The 19,604-nt window shown below is 47.5% G+C and overlaps 1 protein-coding gene across 20 annotated transcripts; it reads left to right on the forward strand.

The window, feature by feature from the left end:
* The first annotated feature begins 1,067 nt into the window (after nucleotides 1-1,067).
* Nucleotides 1,068-16,852, forward strand: TMEM106A (transmembrane protein 106A). 20 transcript variants are annotated; one of them, XM_035136537.3, is made up of 10 exons: nucleotides 1,068-1,230; nucleotides 4,578-4,666; nucleotides 5,762-5,950; nucleotides 9,336-9,585; nucleotides 10,433-10,496; nucleotides 10,633-10,792; nucleotides 12,849-12,989; nucleotides 13,074-13,117; nucleotides 15,065-15,118; nucleotides 15,933-16,852. In XM_035136537.3, exons 4-10 carry the CDS (start codon nucleotides 9,348-9,350, stop codon nucleotides 16,054-16,056), a joined length of 825 nt encoding a protein of 274 aa, XP_034992428.2. In that variant the 5' UTR covers nucleotides 1,068-1,230; nucleotides 4,578-4,666; nucleotides 5,762-5,950; nucleotides 9,336-9,347; the 3' UTR covers nucleotides 16,057-16,852. The 20 variants fall into 20 exon arrangements, with proteins under 20 accessions (XP_034992428.2, XP_088511066.1, XP_088511061.1 ...); XM_088654940.1 differs by having other exon boundaries at nucleotides 1,093-1,230; nucleotides 9,331-9,585; XM_088654935.1 differs by having other exon boundaries at nucleotides 1,093-1,230; nucleotides 5,786-5,950.
* The last annotated feature ends 2,752 nt before the right edge of the window (nucleotides 16,853-19,604 follow it).

The raw sequence follows: 19,604 nt of genomic DNA on the forward strand, positions 1-19,604 counted from the left end.
TACCAATAGGAATGACAAATTTGGTCTATTGCTCCAATGGAGAAACTTGCCAAATGAACGCAGGCTTCAAAGGGACAACAAGAACAATTATTTTATTGAGATTTGGTATACTTTTATTGGTAAGCCTAGTTTACAACTGTTAGGCACACATAGTAATCTTTGGTAAAATGTTATTAACTCATGCATTATTCTTATTCTTACCGTATTCTTATTATTTTTAGGAGCAAGGTGGGGGAGACCTTACTTTTGTTTTTGTCATTATTATTTCTTTCAAACAATTCCAGTGATTGGCAAGGTGTTTCAACATATGGCAAAAAATATTTCTAAATATATTTGGCAAGGGGGGAAACCGATAATAAAATATAAAACATTGATAGATGCCAAAGAGTTTCTCCCTGCCAGATATGAGATTATACTATGAAGCATCTTGTCTTTGTTGGCTGAAAGAATGGATGACATTGGAGAATTCACATATTCTAGACTTAGGTCATGATAATATTTTTGGTTGGCACACTTATTTATGGTATGAAAAAGTAAAAGCACCGAATGAATGTTATGGATGTGGTGAAGGAAACCACGTTCTTGGCAAACCTTTCCAATTTTTGGACTCCTTGATTGCATTTCTATATTCTTTTTTTAGCTCTTTTTGCAAGGCATGCGTATAATAATAATAATAATAATAAACACAAATAGAGCTACAGTCCTTGGCACACTTTCCTGGGTGTAACCCAGATTTGACAAAGTAGGATTTCTCAATAAGCCAGTGACCAATGTCACTCTGTTCTGTGGCGGAAGGATCTCTGGTGGAAAGTTGGGCTGCTGGTGTTTCATTGCCTTATATCTAGATATTGTAAAGCTGTGCTTCAGTGGCGTGGTCATGGGGAACAGCTTGTGCTTTTTTTCACCATAGGGAGAACAATGGGGATCTTGGTTTGTGGCTGAGGAGGCACAGACATGGAAAAGTCTGGGTTGCTCAATTTCCTCTCAGAGCAGTGAGAGCAACTGGAAAGGACAGCTTTGCCCAGTTGTCGTGGCTGCCGTCCAGGTGAAAAAGACAACTTTGGAAGGAGCATAAATGGAGTGAGGAAAAGGGTTTATGTTCTGAATTGAGCGCCAAAAAAAAGTAGCAAAGGGGGTGGGGGGAAAGCGAATGAAAAACTAAACCTGGAACACTTCAGGCCATTATCTCAGTTGAGAATCGAATCTCAAACGGCTTAAAACAATTTACAGGTAGGTAGACGTGTTGGTCTGACGTAGTAGAAACAAAATAAAAAAAATTCCTTCCAGCAGCACCTTAAAGACCAACTAAGGTTTTTTTATTTTGGTATGAGCTTTCGTGTGCATGCACGGTATCTGAAGAAGTGTGCATGATGCACACGAAAGCTCATACCAAAATAAAAACTTAGTTGGTCTTTAAGGTGCTGCTGGAAGGAATTTTTTTTTAATTTTGTTTCGGCTTAAAACAAAACACTCGGTTTAAAAACCCGAGTATGGGCATTTTCGAAACGCGCCAATCTTCACGCAGCCTAGGGCCGCGAGCAGATGCTGGCCAACCATTACGTGGGAAAGGGCAACAACGCACATCTTTGAACCCCGAAGGCGACTTATTCGAAGCCATGGGGCTAATTCACCCACGAAGCTGCGCCCGTCGCCATTGATTGACCAATAAAACGCTATGCCGCCTTTTGCGGAAACTCCGCGTGATGGAAAGGGCCGAGCCCCCCCCCCCCGCTTACTCTCGAGTAAATCCCAGTGCGGCCGGACTAGCCATGCTTTTTTCGGGGCGAAAGCCTGGCAGGGGCGCGCGCGGGGCTTCTGGCCGGGCCCCCAACCTATTTAAAATTAAGCACCGGCTAAAATCAGTCGCTGGTGGGAAAGGCGAGAGCGGACCCCCGCCATCTCCCCCTTCTCTCGGGCGGGAAATGCCCGCCGGGGGTGGAGCGAGCTGCTCCCCGGCTGCCGACCTCTTGGTGGCCGGAGGAGGGCGAGGCGCCGCCGGTTTTCGCTTTTCGTTTCGTTCCGGAGTCCGCCGGACGCTGCAGGCAGCCTGGCCGCTCTCCTCTCAGGCGGGGTGCGGTGAGCAGGTGTCTCCCCCTTCGGTCTCCTCTCCGAGGGGCCGCGTGCTGCGACCACCGGCCCCTCGCCCCCGCCGCGCGCCGCTTCCTTCCCCTGCTGCCACTTTCTCCCCCCTTATTCTTTGCTGCTGCGACTGTCCTGCGATTTCCTCTTTCTGGCTCTCGTTTTCTCTGCACCCTCAACAACCGGATTGTCAAATTTAAACTCTTGAAACCGCCTGGCCACGGCGGCGGGTGTGGGGAAAAGGATCCCTTTCTCTCCCCAAACTGCACCCAAGAAAGAGCCTGCTGCAGCACAGTTAAGGCTCATGTTGGCATCGCATTCCATGGCCCTAAGGTGGCTTTTTGCTTTTTCTCGGCGAGGAGGAGGAACAATGGCCATTTTGCAAAGTTATTACGGTAACTCGCAACAACACGGCCTGGTTGAGCAAAATGGGAAACCAAACAGGGAGTGGTGGAGCAGTTAAGGTGATTGTCTGGATGCGGCTGGAGGATGGATGGCAGATCACAGATTGAGGCTGAATCCCGTCAAGACAGTATTGTTTCAGCATAGCTGTCAAGTTTTCCCTTTTCTCGCGAGGAAGCCTATTCAGCATAAGGGAATTTCCCTTTAAAAAAAAGGGAGAACTTGACAGCTATGGTTTTAGGGGTCGTGAATGGAGCGCAGCCTGGGAGGTGCGCAGCCTGGGAGGTGCGCAGCCTGGGAGTAATTTTGGACTCACAGCTGTCCATGGAGGCGCAGGTTAATTCTGTGTTTAGGGCAGCTGTTCACCAGCTCCATCTGGTATGCAGGCTGAGTCCCTACCTACCCGCAGACTGTCTCACCAGAGTGGTGCATGCTCTAGTTATCTCCTGCTTGGACTACTGCAATGCGCTCTACGTGGGGCTACCTTTGAAGGTGACCTGGAAACTGCAACTAATCCAGAATGCGGCAGCTAGACTGGTGACTGGGAGTGGCTGCTGAGACCACATAACACCAGTCTTGAAAGATGTTTCCGAGAAGGACGCGGGTGGCGCTGTGGTCTAAACCACTGAGCCTCTTGGGCGGTTTGAATCCCCACAACGGGGTGAGCTCTCGTTGCTCGGTCCCAGCTCCTGGCAACCTAGCAGTTCGAAAGCACGCCAAAAAGTGCAAGTAGATAAATAGGTACTGCTCCAGCGGGAAGGTAAACAGTGTTTCCATGCGCTGCTCTGGTTTCAGAGTTCTGTTGCACCAGAAGCAGCTTAGTCATGCTGGCCACATGACCCGGAAAAACTGTCTGCAGACAAACGCTGGCTCCCTCGGCCTGTAAAGCGAGATGAGCTCCGCAACCCCAGAGTTGTCTGCAACTGGACTTAACTGTCAGGGGTCCTTTACCTTTACCTTTTTACATTTCCAAGCACAATTCAAAGTGTTGGTACTGACCTTTAAAGCCCTAAACGACCTCAGCCCAGTATACCCAAAGGAGCAACTCCACCCCCATCGTTCAGCCCAGACACTGAGGTCCAGCTCCAAGGCAGTTCCCTCATTGTGAGAAGTGAGGTTACAGGGAACTAAGCAGAGGGCCTTCTCAGTAGTGGTGCCCGCCCTGTGGAATGCCCTCCCATCAGATGTCAAGGAGATGAGTAACTATAAAACTTAGAAGACATCTGAAGGCAGCCCTGTATAGGGAAGCCTTTTGATTTTTTTTTAAAATATGTTGGAAGCCCCACAGAGTGGCTGGGGCAACCCAGTCAGATGGGTGGGATGATATTATTATTATTATTATTATTATTATTATTATTATTATTGGTGTTACGGAGACCTAGTCCTTCTCTTTTACAGGGTACTGTGCATTACTTCAAAATGTAGTAAGCCAGCCTCCTTTATTTAGGTGTTGGTCTCCTGAGCGGGGCTTCAGCCAGTTGAGATTCCTGCATTACAGGGGGTTGGACTAGATGACCCTTAAGAGTCCCTTCCAACTACATTTCTATGGTTTTATACTACTACAGGCAGAAAGATAACCTCAGCCCCATCTAAAGTTCCTTTTGCCAGCCGAAACTCCTTAATCTTTCCAAACAAGCTTCTTTGATTTTCTGTCCATGTTTAGCTCCCCACCCCCCTTTTTTGGTATATACCAGGCACGTCCAACTCCCAAGATACTGCAATCTACTCCCAGTATATAGGAAATGCAGTGATCTACCCATTGGCATTTGGGAGTGAGGGCTGACCAGAGTTGTCCACCACTGACAATAGCACACAGCACTACAGCAGCCAGTAGACAAAGGAGCCCATCTCTTTGCCCTCCTTGCCGGGGAGGAAATAAATGTCAACCCAACAGCAAGCACCCCAGCAATCACCGGTTGCACATGCCTGGTATATATCTTCCCAAGTAGGGTTGCTAGTTCATAAACCTGGGCTGCTCCTGGGCTTTATTTACAGCAGCTAATCTAGATTGTAATGAAATCAGTAGTTAAAAGTCTTCACACTTTGAGGATGAAGTGTTACCACCTGCTAATGTTTTGTTAATCTGCTTGTTAAAGGCACAGTGACAGAGGTTGACTGAAGAGTTACCATAGTTGGCAGCACCACTCCCAAGCCTAGATGCTGCTTTCAGTGCTCATCCTGTGAGGTATGTGCAACCTGTATTTCTGGGTTACCTTTCCAGGTGACCTTGAGTTTCTGAATAGAAGGAACAGCTCAGCCCATTAAAACACAAAGAAGAGGATAAGTCTCTTGTGTGTGTGTGAACGAAGCCTGCCCCTTTTAAAAGAGCTGAATCTCTGCTATAGTCAGTTTATAAAAAGAGTGTGTTTATCTTGAACTGCTCATTTTCTAATCCCAGATATGCAGTACTTGTTCTGGCTGCTAAACCCTGCTCTCCGCTAGGCAGAGGTATTGAGAATCCGCACTGTTTTAAAATAGAATAGATCGGCACAAGTTTGGAACTGGGGGAAAGCTTTGCCTAGGTTGAGAGATACTTTTCTGAATTTCTCGAAACAAAATAAAAAAATTCCTTCCAGTAGCACCTTAGAGACCAACTAAGTTTGTTATTGGTATGAGCTTTCGTGTGCATGCACACTTCTTCAGTTACTCTGAATTCTGAATTGTGATGTTTTGTGAGCTGTGGCTCATATTGAGTCTGCAGTTTTTCCTTTTCGTTCTTTATAGAAGGCTGAGGAAACCACAGCTCGGCTAGGTTCTCGAGCAGGACTCTATCTTGTCTAAGCCTTGTTATCACTGAACCCGATTCAAAGCAAATGCCTCAATCAGCACAGGTCAAAACCAGATTAACAGTTTAATATCTGAATTTGTAAAAGCTATGAAAGATAAACATTGCTAATTAATGTTAAAGTCAAAAGTTATAGTCCACTAAGTCAAAAGTCAACACTTTGTAGTTTCTAACATTGTTTATCTAGTAGCCTCAACGATTGGGAATGTTTGTAAAATGTTAGAATCGGTAGAATATACATTTATTTTGTTGGTAAATTTGAGTTAGCAGGAGGACTTGCTGGAAAATGTTATCTCTCCATGTTTACCCTGTTGAACTCCTCTCTATTTCTTTGAGTACACATGTGACCCTACCCAGCAGAAACCCACGATTCCTCTTCTGAGGGTAGGTGGGAATTCAACAGCCGTGTTTGAAACCTGGTGATAAATGATTTCTCAAATTTGTATCTCCCCTTTCTCTCCGCCTGCAACCCAATTTTCTTTTATCCTTCCCCAGTCATTCCTACTTTACCTCCCCTAGATATGATTTGTGGCATTGAAAGGACCTCCTAAGGGGAAATGTTAAACATCTGACACTGGTTGGGGGCCTGTTCTGGGAGTCTGCTAGTGTTCACCTCTGATACTTGGCCTAAGTCGGGACTTCTGGGAGTGATTCTTTCCTTGCTCCTGGCTCCCCATCTGCCAGGTAAGAACTGTGCTCGCCTCAAGCTCCTTCCAATAAGTTAGGTTGAGTATCCCTTTGCACAGATGCTGAAAGAAACCGGCCATGGGTGTAGCCAAGGGGGCAGCTGCCCCTCCATATCAAGTAAAACAATAGAAATACCAATCACATTAGTTCTGCCCCCCCACAAAGTCCTACCCCCCCAAAAAAAATCCCACGAAGCCAGCTGTTTTTAAGCCATATCTCCAGAATTTGCTGCTTAAAACAACTGTTGGTTATTGACATGTTTTGTTATTGCTTTTATTCCATATGTTGTGTTTTAATCTTGTGTTTTTTATGCTCTGAGAGCTGTGGATGAAGGGCAGTATACAAATTTAATAAATAACAATAACAGTAAATAATACAGTACAGTGGTGCCTCGCTAGACGAAATTAATTCGTTCCACGGGTCTTTTCTTATAGCGAAAAATTCGTCTAGCGAATCCCATAGGAATGCATTGATTTTTTTTTGGATTTTTTTTTTGCCCATAGGAACGCATTAATTGAATTTCAATGCATTCCTATGGGAAACCGCGATTCGCTAGATGAATTTTTCGTAAAACGCATTCGTCTAGTGAGGCAACCTCCGTTCGAAAAATCCTCTCATTAAGCGGAAATTTCGTTAAGCAGGGCATTCGTTAAGCGAGGCACCACTGTAAATGCCTCTCACTGCAAACGTAGGTGGCAAGTGCTGAAAGAAATTGAGAAACAAGACGATGAATTAACATGTTTTAGGGGGAACCTCGGTGTTTGCAGAACTACCCCCAAAAAAAGTTTTTAAAAAGCCTAACGTGAAGACTGAGCCATACTCAGTCGCAACGAAACGTTAAATGTCAGTTGAGGAAGAAAAGCAGAAGACAGGGGAAGCCCTGCGTGAGCTTCTTACAGTTTATGGTTTCCTGAAGGAAGGGTTGGTTGGCTGGCTGGCTGGCTGGCACCCTGAACAGGAACGCTCCATGTTGGGCAAAAGATTCCTGCATTGCAGGGGACGTTTGGACTAGATGACCATTGGAGGTCCCTTCCAACTCTGCAATTCTGTGATGCTGTATCTGACCAGAGGCAAATGTGGAATGAGTCTATGCCCTAGGGGTTGGGAGCCTCAGGCCCATTGGTCAAATGTGGCCCTCTAAGCCTTCCTATCTGGCCCTTGAGATTCTCCCCAGGCCACATCCCCAATTGGTCCTGCTTCTCACCCTCCTTAATTTAAGTGTTTCTCCATCACTGGAACATGTCTTTGAACTATAATATTGCCTCTTGCAATAAATAGAGGGTGAATTGAATGGGTGGAGGGTTGGAGGAGAGGTAGAAATAAGAGCTACCAGTAATTTGTCCAGGGCTAGGGAGCGCAATCTGGACGGTTCTGCCAGGGGCGCAAGATCACCTAGCTACGGCTCTGGTTTCAAGCTGCCTTCAGCTGCCTGAAGCATCGCTTTTGAACTTACAAAACTGGAGGAAATGGGAGAAAAGGGGAGGAGGAGGAGAAAAGGTTGAATGACAGAAGGAGATGAATTTGAATATGAGGGGTGCTCATAAGTTGTAACATGACATGGGAATCCAAGCTATATTTTGGTTAAATTAATATAATTTAGTTTTGCTTGGTGAGTGAAATGTGCGTGAAATTGCATAGAAAATTGTTAAAAATGATTGCCAAGTACTTCCAATTATATATTATTATTATTATTATTATTATTATTATTATTCAGCCTTACCTGACATCTTCTGGTGAAATTGTAATTATTTGGTTTTCCCAAAGAACTTTATGTGCTTCTTCATCAAATGTAGACTGAAAAACATTCACCCTCCTAAAATGGCACACCCTAATGACAGAGGGAAGATGCAAATGTTAATATGTTCCTCTTTACCCAAGCCTTTGGCCATTAAATAATCTGCTAAATAGGGGCAGGGGGGGACTGTTGTTGTGGTTATTTTATTGTCATTATGTGTATTATGTTTTTATTATTATGCTGTGTAAGTTATGTTCTTAAGGTTGTAATAATAATAATTTTATTTATACCTCACCCATCTGACTGAGGCTGGATTTAGACATGTCTAAGAGGCGATTCAGTTAAACCTGTTGTAAACTCATACAGGGAAATCCGGTAGGGGGTAAATGGGACTCTACACCGCCATCTGGTGTCACAGTGTTATATCGCATATACAACACATACAAAACACTTTTTCCTTACCAATCTAGCTGAGTCCTGGGTTGCCTCAGCCACACCTCCCTGGGATCTTTGGTATATAAATCAAATAAATAAATATAATAACAGCAGCAGTTCAAATATGGTAAGAGCCAAACACGTTTGAATGTATATCAGTGATGGGGAACATAGTGCCCTCCAGACATGGCTAGATCACAGTTCCCATCATCCCAGACCCCTGACTACACTAGTTGGGACTGGTGGGAGTTGGAGTCCAACAACATCTGAAGGACCACAGGTTCCCCATCCCTCATGTAAACCATTCCTGCAGCCTTCTTGGCAGTTCCCTCCCTGAGAGAAGTGAAGCTACAGGGAACCAGGCAGAGGGCCTTCTCAGCAGCGGCACCCTCCCTGTGGAACGCCCTCCCAGCAGATGTCAAGGAGATAAATAACTACAGTGGAACCTCGGGTTGGGAATGTGATCCGTGCAGGAGGCACGTTCGCAACCCGCAGTGCCGCATCTGATGCGATTCTGCGCTTTTGCACATACGCAAAGCACAATTTAGTGTTTCTGTGCATGCGCGAGCGCCGAAACCCGGAAGTAACCCGTTCCGGTACTTCCGGGTTCAGCGTGTCCGTAACCCGAAAACGTGCAACCTGCAGCGATCACAACCCGAGGTATGACTGTATACAACTTTTAGAATACATCTGAAGGCAACCCTGTATCGGGAAGTTTTAACGTTTGACATTTTATTATGTGTTGAAAGCTGCCCAGAGTGGGTGGGGTATAAATAATAAAAGTAGTAGTAGTAGTAGTAGTAGTAGTAGTAGTCACAAAGGGGGAAAGGTATTGTTGGGGAATGTAATTTTGTTGTGTCAGGTGTGCCTTCCAGGTGTCCTTGATCCTTAGGCTCATTTAAGAAATCAAGTACTGCCTTTTGGGGATCCACAAGACCATGGGTAGGCAAACTAAGACCTGGGGGCCGGATCTGGCTCAATCGCTTTCTAAATCTGGCCCGTGGACTCAGCGTGTTTTTACATGAGTAGAATGCGTGCTTTTATTTCAAATGCACCTCTGGGTTATTTGTGGGGCATAGGAATTCGTTCTTTTTCTTTTTTCAAAATATAGTCTGGCCCCCACAAGGCCTGAGGGACAGTGGACCGGCCCCCTGCTGAAAAAGTTTGCTGACCCTCAGATCCTCATTGATTAAAGTCTCTTTGTCAGAACAGCATCTGTGAACAATGGACAGAGTCCTCTCATGGCTGAGGACACTCTGCGGCAAGGAAGCGGCCGAAGAAGAAAAAGGAGAACGTGACTCGCTACGGGAGAAAAGTTCGGGTGATGAGGATGACGCTCCCTATTATGGCACCATCAACGGAGGCAACGCTCCGGAGGTGTCCTGCGCTCCTTGTGTTGGCGTTGCCAGCCGCAGCTCCGTCACCTGCCCTACGTGCCAGGGCACTGGAAGGATCCCCCGAGGTAAGTTTCAGCTCCAGACCTTGGTGTTGCCCAGGTTCTTCTCCTGACTTGTCCAAAGCTTGTGTAGGAAGAGCCCCGCTCTTACCTTCCAAGTCCCGGACTTCAGAATCCGGGACCGGCAGCCGTGTGACACCGGAAGTTGCGTCGACGTAACTTCCGGTGTCGCTTTGCCCTTCTATGGGCACCAAAAATGGCCGCCGCCGGCTTCGAAAGTCGCTTGTACGCATGTCAGGAAGTGCGTTGACGCAACTTTCGGTGTCGCTCCGCCCATTTATGGGCACCAAAAATGGCCGACACCGGAAGTCGCGTCTATGCACTTCCGGACATGCGTAGATGCGACTTTTGAAGCCGGTGGTGGCCATTTTTGGTGCCCATAGAAGGGCAAATTTGGAAAGAAACAAAATGGCCGCCGGCAGGAGAAAATAACGGAGAAAAACGGGAGACGAAGTGATACGGGGGACCACCGGGAAAAGGTAAGTAAAATCGGGGTTTTCCCGGAGAAAACGGGGTACTTGGCAGCTATGGCCCTGCTGGATCCTGTTCCCAGAGTGACCGGCCAGATCTTTCCAAGAAGCTGACAAGCAGCTCTTGAAGGCACCAGCCTGTACAACTAGCTGATCCACACATAATTAAAACGGCTGGGTTTTTTTAAACAGACACACGAATGTCTTCACAAGTTCTGCTGCATCTTGCCTAAGAAGGAAATGGCCCAAATTACATGCAATGTTCTGCATTGAGATGTACTGTTCTCTTCATTGGACCAGATCTGTGCTCCCCTGCACTGAGTGGTGTTTTCCAGACCTTTGCTTATTATCTCTCTTTTTCTCTCTCTCCACCCCCATTCCAGAGCAAGAACAGCAGCTAGTGGCCCTCATTCCGTACGGAGACCAGCGGCTCAAGCCCAGGAGAACGTAAGTTCGCCGTGTCTTTGTTGATGGTGCTCCCTGCCCTTCTTCCCACCGTCTCTTTCCTAACTTTGCTGCCAGCGATCTGATTCTTTTGTGGCGGTTCTACTACTGCTAATCTGCCTTCATCCTGTTTTTGCAGGAAGCTGTACGTATGTCTCACAGTGGCCATCTGCCTGCTGATGACAGGCCTCATGATGTATTTCCTGTTTCCACGCTCCATCGCGGTGGTCCCTGCCGGACTGAATTTCTCATCTATATCCTTTGACAATTCTACTTACAGCATCACCCTTAATATGACTGTGAGTCCCTGGGGGTTGACGGGACACGGGTTGGATCGCATTGATGTCACAAAATCTGTCTGTTTTCTTCTTAAATTGAGATTGTGATTAATGAAATGTGGGGGTTGTTGTTGTTTTAATACAATTACTGGGCTCAGAGCTACCTGGAAAATGCACCTTCTTGAGTTAGAAGGGCTTCTAGATCAGAGATCTCTGCAACTTGGTAGTAACTGCTCTGTGTGCAGAGGAAAAATCCATTGTGCCTATGAAAAGAGGCATCCTTGTATCACCGCACATGTTCCAAGGCTGAGAAGTGACGTTCAAAGCAGGTTGTGGGACTCAACTTTGCCCCAAATTTAAGGCTTTATCTATGGAACAAAGGAGCAAGTGACTAAAGGACCCTGTTGTAAATGAGATTAGGAAAAATTGCAACCGCATTTTTGTCTAGTCCAGGGGTCAGCAAACTTTTTCAGCAGGGGTCCGGTCCACTGTCCCTCAGACCTTCTGGGGGGGGCGGACTATATTTTGAAGAGAAAAAACAGCAACAACGAATTCCTATGCACCACAAATAACCCAGAGATGCATTTTAAATAAAAAGGACACATTCTACTCATGTAAAATCACACTGATTCCAAAGACCATCCGCGAGCCGGATTTAGAAGGCGATTGGGCCGGATCCGGCCCCCATGCCTTAGTTTGCCTACCCATGGTCTAGTCCTTATACTCGGCACATCACACTCAAACGCACATGGCACACCATACAGACGTGGGCAGAAGCAAGCAGCGTCCTATGGGCAAACGCATTTCCATTTTTGCTTGTATCAATATGTGCTGGATGTGTACAAGACACCTGGGGGGCACCAGATTGGTGTATACAAAAAGAGTGAAGTTGATTACACCTGAAACTGTTTCTGATCTAGTCTTGTCATTGACTCTCCCTCCTGCCAGTCATTTCTTAGGATCAGGGCAGGGTAGTAATACCTAACAGGAATCTTCTACTGGGCTTAACCTAATCCAAATATCAAGGCCAGTTCCATATTCTGGACAGAGCTTTGTACTGCGCAGAGCTGGTTCATGTTGGTCTCACACATGGGTAGGCAAACTAAGGCCCGGGGGCCGGATCCGGCCCAATCGCCTTCTAAATCCAGCCCATGGACGGTCCGGGAATCAGCGTGTTTTTACATGAGTAGAATGTGCCCTTTTATTTAAAACGCATCTCTGGGTTATTTGTGGGGCTTTTACATATGTAGAATGCCTGGTGCTTTTACATATGTAGAATGTGTGCTTTTGTTTAAAATGCATCTCTGGGTTATTTGTGGGGCTTTTACATACGGTATGTAGAATGCCTGGTGCTTTTACATATGTAGAATGCGTGCTTTTGTTTAAAATGCATCTCTGGGTTATTTGTGGGGCTTTTACATATGTAGTATGCCTGGTGCTTTTACATATGTAGAATGTGTGCTTTTGTTTAAAATGCATCTCTGGGTTATTTGGGGGGCTTTTACATATGTAGAATGCCTGGTGCTTTTACATACGTAGAATGTGTGCTTTTATTTAAAATGCATCTCTGGGTTATTTGGGGGGCATAGGAATTTGTTCATTTTTTTAAAAAAAGAAAATAGAAAAGGTCTCAGGGACAGTGGACCGGCCCCCTGCTCAAAAAGTTTGCTGACCCCTGGTCTCACGGAACAGGTGAGACCATATCACATGGGTCACCTGATCTTTAGCATCTTCCTTTTCAGTGTGTCCAAAATACTTTCTGGATCCATTGTGAAAGCCCCCCTCCATGGCTTAATCATATTTCATCTAGACTTCCCCCTTTCCAGGCCTCAATTCCTGCTGTATTCTCCCTCTCTGCCCCTGTGTGTTTATCTAACGTACAGACTGGGCATTCCGCTTTTTCTATGGCATCTTACACTTGGATAGGGGAGCAGAAGCAGCAGCAGCAGCAGTAGGTTGCTAATTATGGGTTAAATATTCAGTCGCTGAACAGATGGACACACATGCACCAAGATGTCAAATGTATCAACTCATCCCACATAACTTGCACTGCCTGCCTGTCTTTCTCTCTCTCTAGAATATGCTGAATGTGACAAACAACAACTTTTACACTGTGCATGTGTCTCAGCTGGCTATCGAAGTCTTGCACAAGGCACTGGTGATTGGGAAAAACACTGTGATGACAGAGGTGGACATCAGACCTTTGCATGGGGCTCAGGTGAGGACCAGGCTAAAGTGTGTGTAACAGAGAAGCAGTAGACAAGCAGCCCAAATTAACTCGCTCTTTCTGATTTATTTGTAGATGCATTACAGTGTCTCGAATAAAATCATGGATAATAACACTTAGTAAGTATGTCTGTGAAATCTGTCCCTGCACTTGGGGGGGGGGGGAATCTCAATTCTAGTTATGCTGTCACTTGATGGAATTTTTTATATATAATGACTTTAACCAATTGTGGCTGGCAAATTTATGTTTCAGACCTAAGCTTTTGTTTAGAAAAATCGTCGAACAAATTGACTGCTTTTTAAGTGTGAACAACTTACAATTTCTTAAACAAGTCTTTCAATTTTAGAAGGAAATATCAGCATTATTTTTTTGATTGAGTTATATAATGCATAGGGTCCCCATTACAGTAATGCAGCACAGCCAAAATGGACTTTGAAAATAAGCAAAGTTCAAGCCCATCAATACTGCCCAAGATCCAGACAAATGGCTTAGTATCTGGTTAGTGGGTTACAGTGAAGGAAGAGGCACAGTGAGACTAAGTAAATACTTAGGTACATAGCTGCCAAGTTTTCCCTTTTCTCGCGAGGAAGCCTATTCAGCATAAGGGAAAATCCCTTTAAAAAAGGGATAACTTGACAGCTATGCTTAGGTATCTATCTATATAAATAAAAATGTAAATGCCCGTTTGTACAAAATCAAAAATATCCTAAAGTTCTTGACCAATTGCTTTGAAATTTTGACACAACGTTGCATTCGAATATGGGAGTGTTTGCATATAATTAGATTATATAGATGTCACACCTGTGACAGGTAAAAACATGCTTTTTGGGGAAAACAGTGCCATCTGTTGGACGTCAAAACAACACACCCTATAGTAATTTTTTTACTCCCAGGACACCTTGGGGTGCGCGGTGGCGTCCTTCCGGCGCGACCATGCATAGGGTACTGGGAGCGGGTGGCCAGCAGCTCCTTCTGGGAGAGCGGGGGCCGGATCCTGTCCCTTCATGTCTGCCTTCGATAAGGAGCTGCAGCTGGGCCGCCTGCCCCCTCGCCCACCGGAATCCGTCAGGGGAAGTGGCCAGGCCCTCCCCAATATGTGCCTACGGTAGATGGCTCCTTCTGGGAGACTGGGGGCCGGATCCTGTCCCTTCGCCACCGGCGCCTCACCTCTCCCCCCCCCCCGCCCTCGACATGTCTGCCTTCAATAAGGAACTGCAGTTGGGCCACTTGCCCCCTCGCCCGCCAGGGGAAGCAGCCAGGCCCTCCCCAAAATGTGCATACAGTATACAAGGGGGAGACAGAGAGGGGTCGGGGTGGAGGGTGATGGCACGTGGGGGGAAGATGACGTCACACGCCGGGGCAACAGAGAGAGGGGTGTCGTTACGTCATGCGCCTGTCCTGGGAAGCAGGGGCCCTGACTGAGCCACAGCAACGCGTGGCCAGGTACAGCTAGTATCTATATAAGAGAGCTAGGACAGTTGTTAGAGAAGCTACAACAAACACACTTAAGATCCCGCCTGCGTTATGCATTTAAAGCCTTAAAGCCATATCATACCACTTCAAAGAGTCATGGCTTCTCTCAGAGAATCCTGGGAACTGTAGTTTGTTAAGGGTGCTGCTGAGATTTGCGAGGAGACCCCCCAGTTCCCCCCACAGACCCAGAGCTCCTTGGAGAGAGGAATTGATTGTTGAATCACTGCTTTAACTGTGTAGTGCAGATGGGGTGGGGAGAACGCTAAGGCAGAAAATTAGAATGGCAAAGAGCTATGTATCTATCGCTTGTCTGTGTTGCTGAGTGGTTCCTCAATTAAACAAATATCCCAGCTTCAGAACTTGAGTTGTGGTCTTTATGCAGTAACTGAGGGACTGACTTTTAATGTCAACATGGAGACAGGTCATTGCGAGGTATTTCTTTCCAACCACCTGTTTGCTGAGGACTGAACCTGTGAAAATCAGCATGCAGAACGGGGGTTTGTGACAGACAGAAAAACTCATCCCCATTAAGTTCTGCATACAAAGCGTTGGCATAAGCAGCCGAAAACTAATTATCTTCCCTTCTCTTTCAGCAACATTTGCACGTGGTCCAGAATAAAAGTTCACAATGTTCTCCTGCACATACAGTAAGCGTCATTTTCTTGACAGTAATCTGATGAGTTTCTGCTCTCCAGCTGTCCTGCTCCCTTACCCATCCTCAGTGCTTTCCTTCGGCCAATAGCATAAATTTCCCCATGACAGTCCCCTTCACCCGGCTGGGCATTTTCTTCCCGCCACCAGTCAATTCATGACATCTTTTAAGCTCCACTTTCTCCCTCTCGGTCCCAAGATCATGTCACCTTTCCCCAGAAGTCTACCAGCTTTCAATCTTTTAACATTCTCCTCCTTGGCACCCTGATTCGTTCTTCTCCCCCCCCCCCAATCCCTTTTCAATCTCACCATGCACAAACCCCGTTTGCTCCACTCCAGCCCCTTGGCCATTGGGCCCCGTTTTGTTCATTTTAAAGGATTTATACTGTGCCTTTCAGCCCAAATTGAAACAAAACTGCAGCTCTGCCTAATTAATCTGCCCCTTGATCCAGCACTGTTTGAGGACCCCTTTGAGCTTGAAGGCCAGCCCCATCCCCGACTTTCCTCTTCCCAAAACAAACCTATCCACCCCCTTGCTTGCTCTTGTGTTGCTTGTTGGCTGGCTTTCCCCCTAATGTAGGTTATAAGCCCAAAGGGCAAAGGCTAGAATCATTTCTGTGTCCTGTACAGTCCTGGGCCTGAACTCTGGACTTGAATTAAGCTGTGGTTGGAAAGATGGAGGCGGTGAAGAGCAGGGGAGGGCTTCGTATGTCTTTGGTGGGTTGCGACAGGTTGGGAACTAGACTTGGGGAAGCCATCACGGCTGTCAATTTGCAAACGTTTTGAGCTGGCCTTCTTCTCCCTCTCCAGGGGTACTGTGACTTGCTCTTACCTTGCTCACTCGGAGCAGTTGGCCTTCGAAAACTACCAGTATGTGGACTGCAGAGGTAATGCCATGCTTCCCGGGATGTCTGGCACCTCCTGTTCCCCATAGCTGCTGTGAACTTCCGGAGGAGCAACTGTTTGCCACATCTTCTGCCCTCTGCAATGAAATCGCAGCAGCAACTTTTTCATCCCTCCTGTAAACTGTGGGGTCGGGAAGGGAGAGGCGTTTCATTCAGTATTGCTAGTTCTGCTGCTAAGAAGAGGGGCAGCCTTCATCAGGATATAAAGAGATTTGGGGCGATACTGTTTGACAACATGTGGCTGGAGGGACCAGCAGAAATGCATCGGATTGTGGGAGATAGAAACCAAGAAAACCATGCCGAAGGTTTGGGATTTTGTGCTGGAATTTGCATAGCCTTGGGCTGTGTGACTGCCCAGATTGATCTTCTGCAAATGTTTTCTGGCCTGAAGAAGTGATCCTTGCCAAGTGTGTGCTTTATGGGAAGGCTGGAGTTTACCTTTGAGGTCCTCGTCGTCGTTCAAAACAATCTTTCCTCGCCAAGCAGCCGAGAACTATGGACTTTGCACTCTTTACTTGCACAGGCAAACACTGCTTCTAAATGAGGCTGTATGTTTACTCATCTCTCATCCCACTGGCCTCCTCCTGACCATTGGATAAAGCCCTTTGCAATGTGTGGCGGAGGCGGAGGAAGAGTACACAAAGGTTTTGGAAGTCACAAATATATATTCCATGTTCAAATGCTGTCTTTCTAAATGCACCCCTCTCTCTTCTGGGCAGAGCCGGGGAGGTAATAAAATCATGCTGACCTCCATTTTCTCTGTCAGATTGCACAATTCTCAAAAAAAGCATTCCAGAATAAATAGTCTCGTGCATTGTTATTGGAGGCGACGTGTTGTTGTTGTTTCTTTGCTTACACATTGTGATGGGAGATTTTTGGGGGGGCTGCGTGTGTGCAGTGCCGCCTGGTGGCGAGTTGAAATTATTGCACAAGAGAACTTTGTAGATGAGGAATAAAAGATGTCTGGTATTCTTAAAGCCCTGGGTAGGCAAATTAAGGCCCGCAGACGGTCTGGGAATCAGCGTGCTTTTACATGAGTAGAATGTGTGCTTTTATTAAAAACTAGTGTATTTCAGCCCATTCAATAACGGGCGCTAGAACATCCGCTTCTCCGGGCGCTTCTCCGAACCCTGGGACCTGTCCTTGCTGTCGGCGGCAGGGGGACAGGAACGGAGGAGGAGAAAGCGCTGCTTTCTCCTCCTCCGTACCTCTCCCGCAGCCACCGACAGCAAGGAGACATCCCAGGGTTCGGAGAAGCGCTTGCGCAAGCGCTTCTCCGAACCCTGGGACCTGTCCTTGCTGTTGGCGGCAGGGGGACAGGAACGGAGGAGGAGAAAGCGCTGCTTTCTACTCCTCCGTACCTCTCCCGCAGCCACCGACAGCAAGGAGACATCCCAGGGTTCGGAGAAGCGCTTGCGCAAGCGCTTCTCCGAACCCTGGGACCTGTCCTTGCTGTTGGCGGCAGGGGGACAGGAACGGAGGAGGAGAAAGCGCTGCTTTCTACTCCTCCGTACCTCTCCCGCAGCCACCGACAGCAAGGAGACATCCCAGGGTTCGGAGAAGCGCTTGCGCAAGCGCTTCTCCGAACCCTGGGACCTGTCCTTGCTGTTGGCGGCAGGGGGACAGGAACGGAGGAGGAGAAAGCGCTGCTTTCTCCTCCTCCGTACCTCTCCCGCAGCCACCGACAGCAAGGAGACATCCCAGGGTTCGGAGAAGCGCTTGCGCAAGCGCTTCTCCGAACCCTGGGACCTGTCCTTGCTGTTGGCGGCAGGGGGACAGGAACGGAGGAGGAGAAAGCGCTGCTTTCTACTCCTCCGTACCTCTCCCGCAGCCACCGACAGCAAGGAGACATCCCAGGGTTCGGAGAAGCGCTTGCGCAAGCGCTTCTCCGAACCCTGGGACCTGTCCTTGCTGTTGGCGGCAGGGGGACAGGAACGGAGGAGGAGAAAGCGCTGCTTTCTACTCCTCCGTACCTCTCCCGCAGCCGCCGACAGCAAGGAGACAGGGAGGGTTGTCCGCGAGGCGCCGGGCTCCTCAAGGGCGGCCAGGCATTCCCCGTCGCCTACGGGAAACGGGGTCCCCTTGGTCCGCCGCCGCCGGGAAACGGGAAGTGACAGGAAGGAGACATTGCTGGACACACACGCGCGCGCTCTCTCCCCCCCCCCCCGCCAACGCTCAGTCCGGCTGGGATCAGCGGTTGGCGGCCGCAGGGAAACGGTAGGTGGGGGGGGAGAGCGCGCGCGCGTGTGTGTCCAGTCTCTGCTGTCCAATCCCTGTGTCCCTGGGGGACATGCGCAGTGACCCAGGGACACACGGGACAGCTTGGACGCAGGGACAACTTGGAAATTATTATATAGGATGGGTTATTTGTGTGGCATAGGAATTTGTTCATTTTTTTCCTTCAAAATATAGTCCAGCCCCCCACAAGGTCTGAGGGACAGTGGACCGGCCCCCTGCTGAAAAAGTTTGCTGACCCCTGCTTAAGGTTGTGTACGCACCAAGGCATTAATGTGCATGTGAGTTGCACAGGTCTGATTTTTCAGTGTGCATTTTTTTTGTGCACTTTTGCCCACAATTTAAATCTCTTCTCTGTTTCCCATCCACATTGGGCAGAGCTTGTCTGGATGCATTTGTGCTGTGTGGTATTGTCTCCTCCCTTCAACTGGAACTTCCCTGACTCCTGCAAGTTCCGGAAACCTGAGATCCATTGTAGGTGTGCATGCAGGTATTTTTTAATTCAAAAAATGTTTTCCCTGTAATTGCATGACAACAAACTTCCACCCTAGTCAATGTTTTGTGGCAAACGAGCCATATTTTAATGTTTTTTGAAATACAAGGGTTTTTTTGTTCCAGATTTGTGCTCTCCCATCCCTCCAAAAGTGTTTTTTGAGGTAGAGAACCAGCAGCCCACCACCTCATGAGGCCTAATAATGACCAGGCAGGTGGAAGCCCAGGTGCCCCCAGTCTGCAGACCCCCCCCCCAATGCAGAGCGCTGTGAGTCAGCTCAGAGAAGAACATAAAACAGTGCATTTAACACACAAGCACAACACACTTAGGCAGGACAGAGAAAGTGATTTGTGCAAGCCTTTCCCCCGCACCCTCACCTTGCCCGCTTTTCCTTTTCTGCCTCCTGTACCTGCAAAGGCAATTTTTATTTTTAATACATCATGGGTTTTTTTGAATGAGCGTTTGGAAAACAATAAATACTGCAAACGTGCCTTCAGCAGTGACACCCTGTAGACACCCTGGACCCTTTATTGTGAGCTGGTGGGGAAATGGCCAGGGCTGTGCTCAGCTGATGAGCAAAACAGAAGTGGGTATTTGGTCCTAAGAGTGCACTTAGTGTGGCAAGTCCCCGCACTTGTTGCTTCGGCGCATCCCCTTTCAAGTAGCAAGTCATTTCACGTTGGATTGTTTTCTTTTACCGAATTCTCCAGATTGGAGAAATTAGTTGGAGGGGAAAGTGCAGGTTAGCCACTTGAATGAGGACGATATATGGATGGTGTGGAAGTCTGCACACATGGGATGCCCCGAGTCCACTTTAAACTGCTCCATGTACATGCCCTAAGTAAGCTT

The sequence above is a fragment of the Zootoca vivipara genome, chromosome 12, assembly GCF_965207765.1.
Source record: "Zootoca vivipara chromosome 12, rZooViv2.hap1.1, whole genome shotgun sequence".
Taxonomy (NCBI): Eukaryota; Metazoa; Chordata; class Lepidosauria; order Squamata; family Lacertidae; genus Zootoca; species Zootoca vivipara.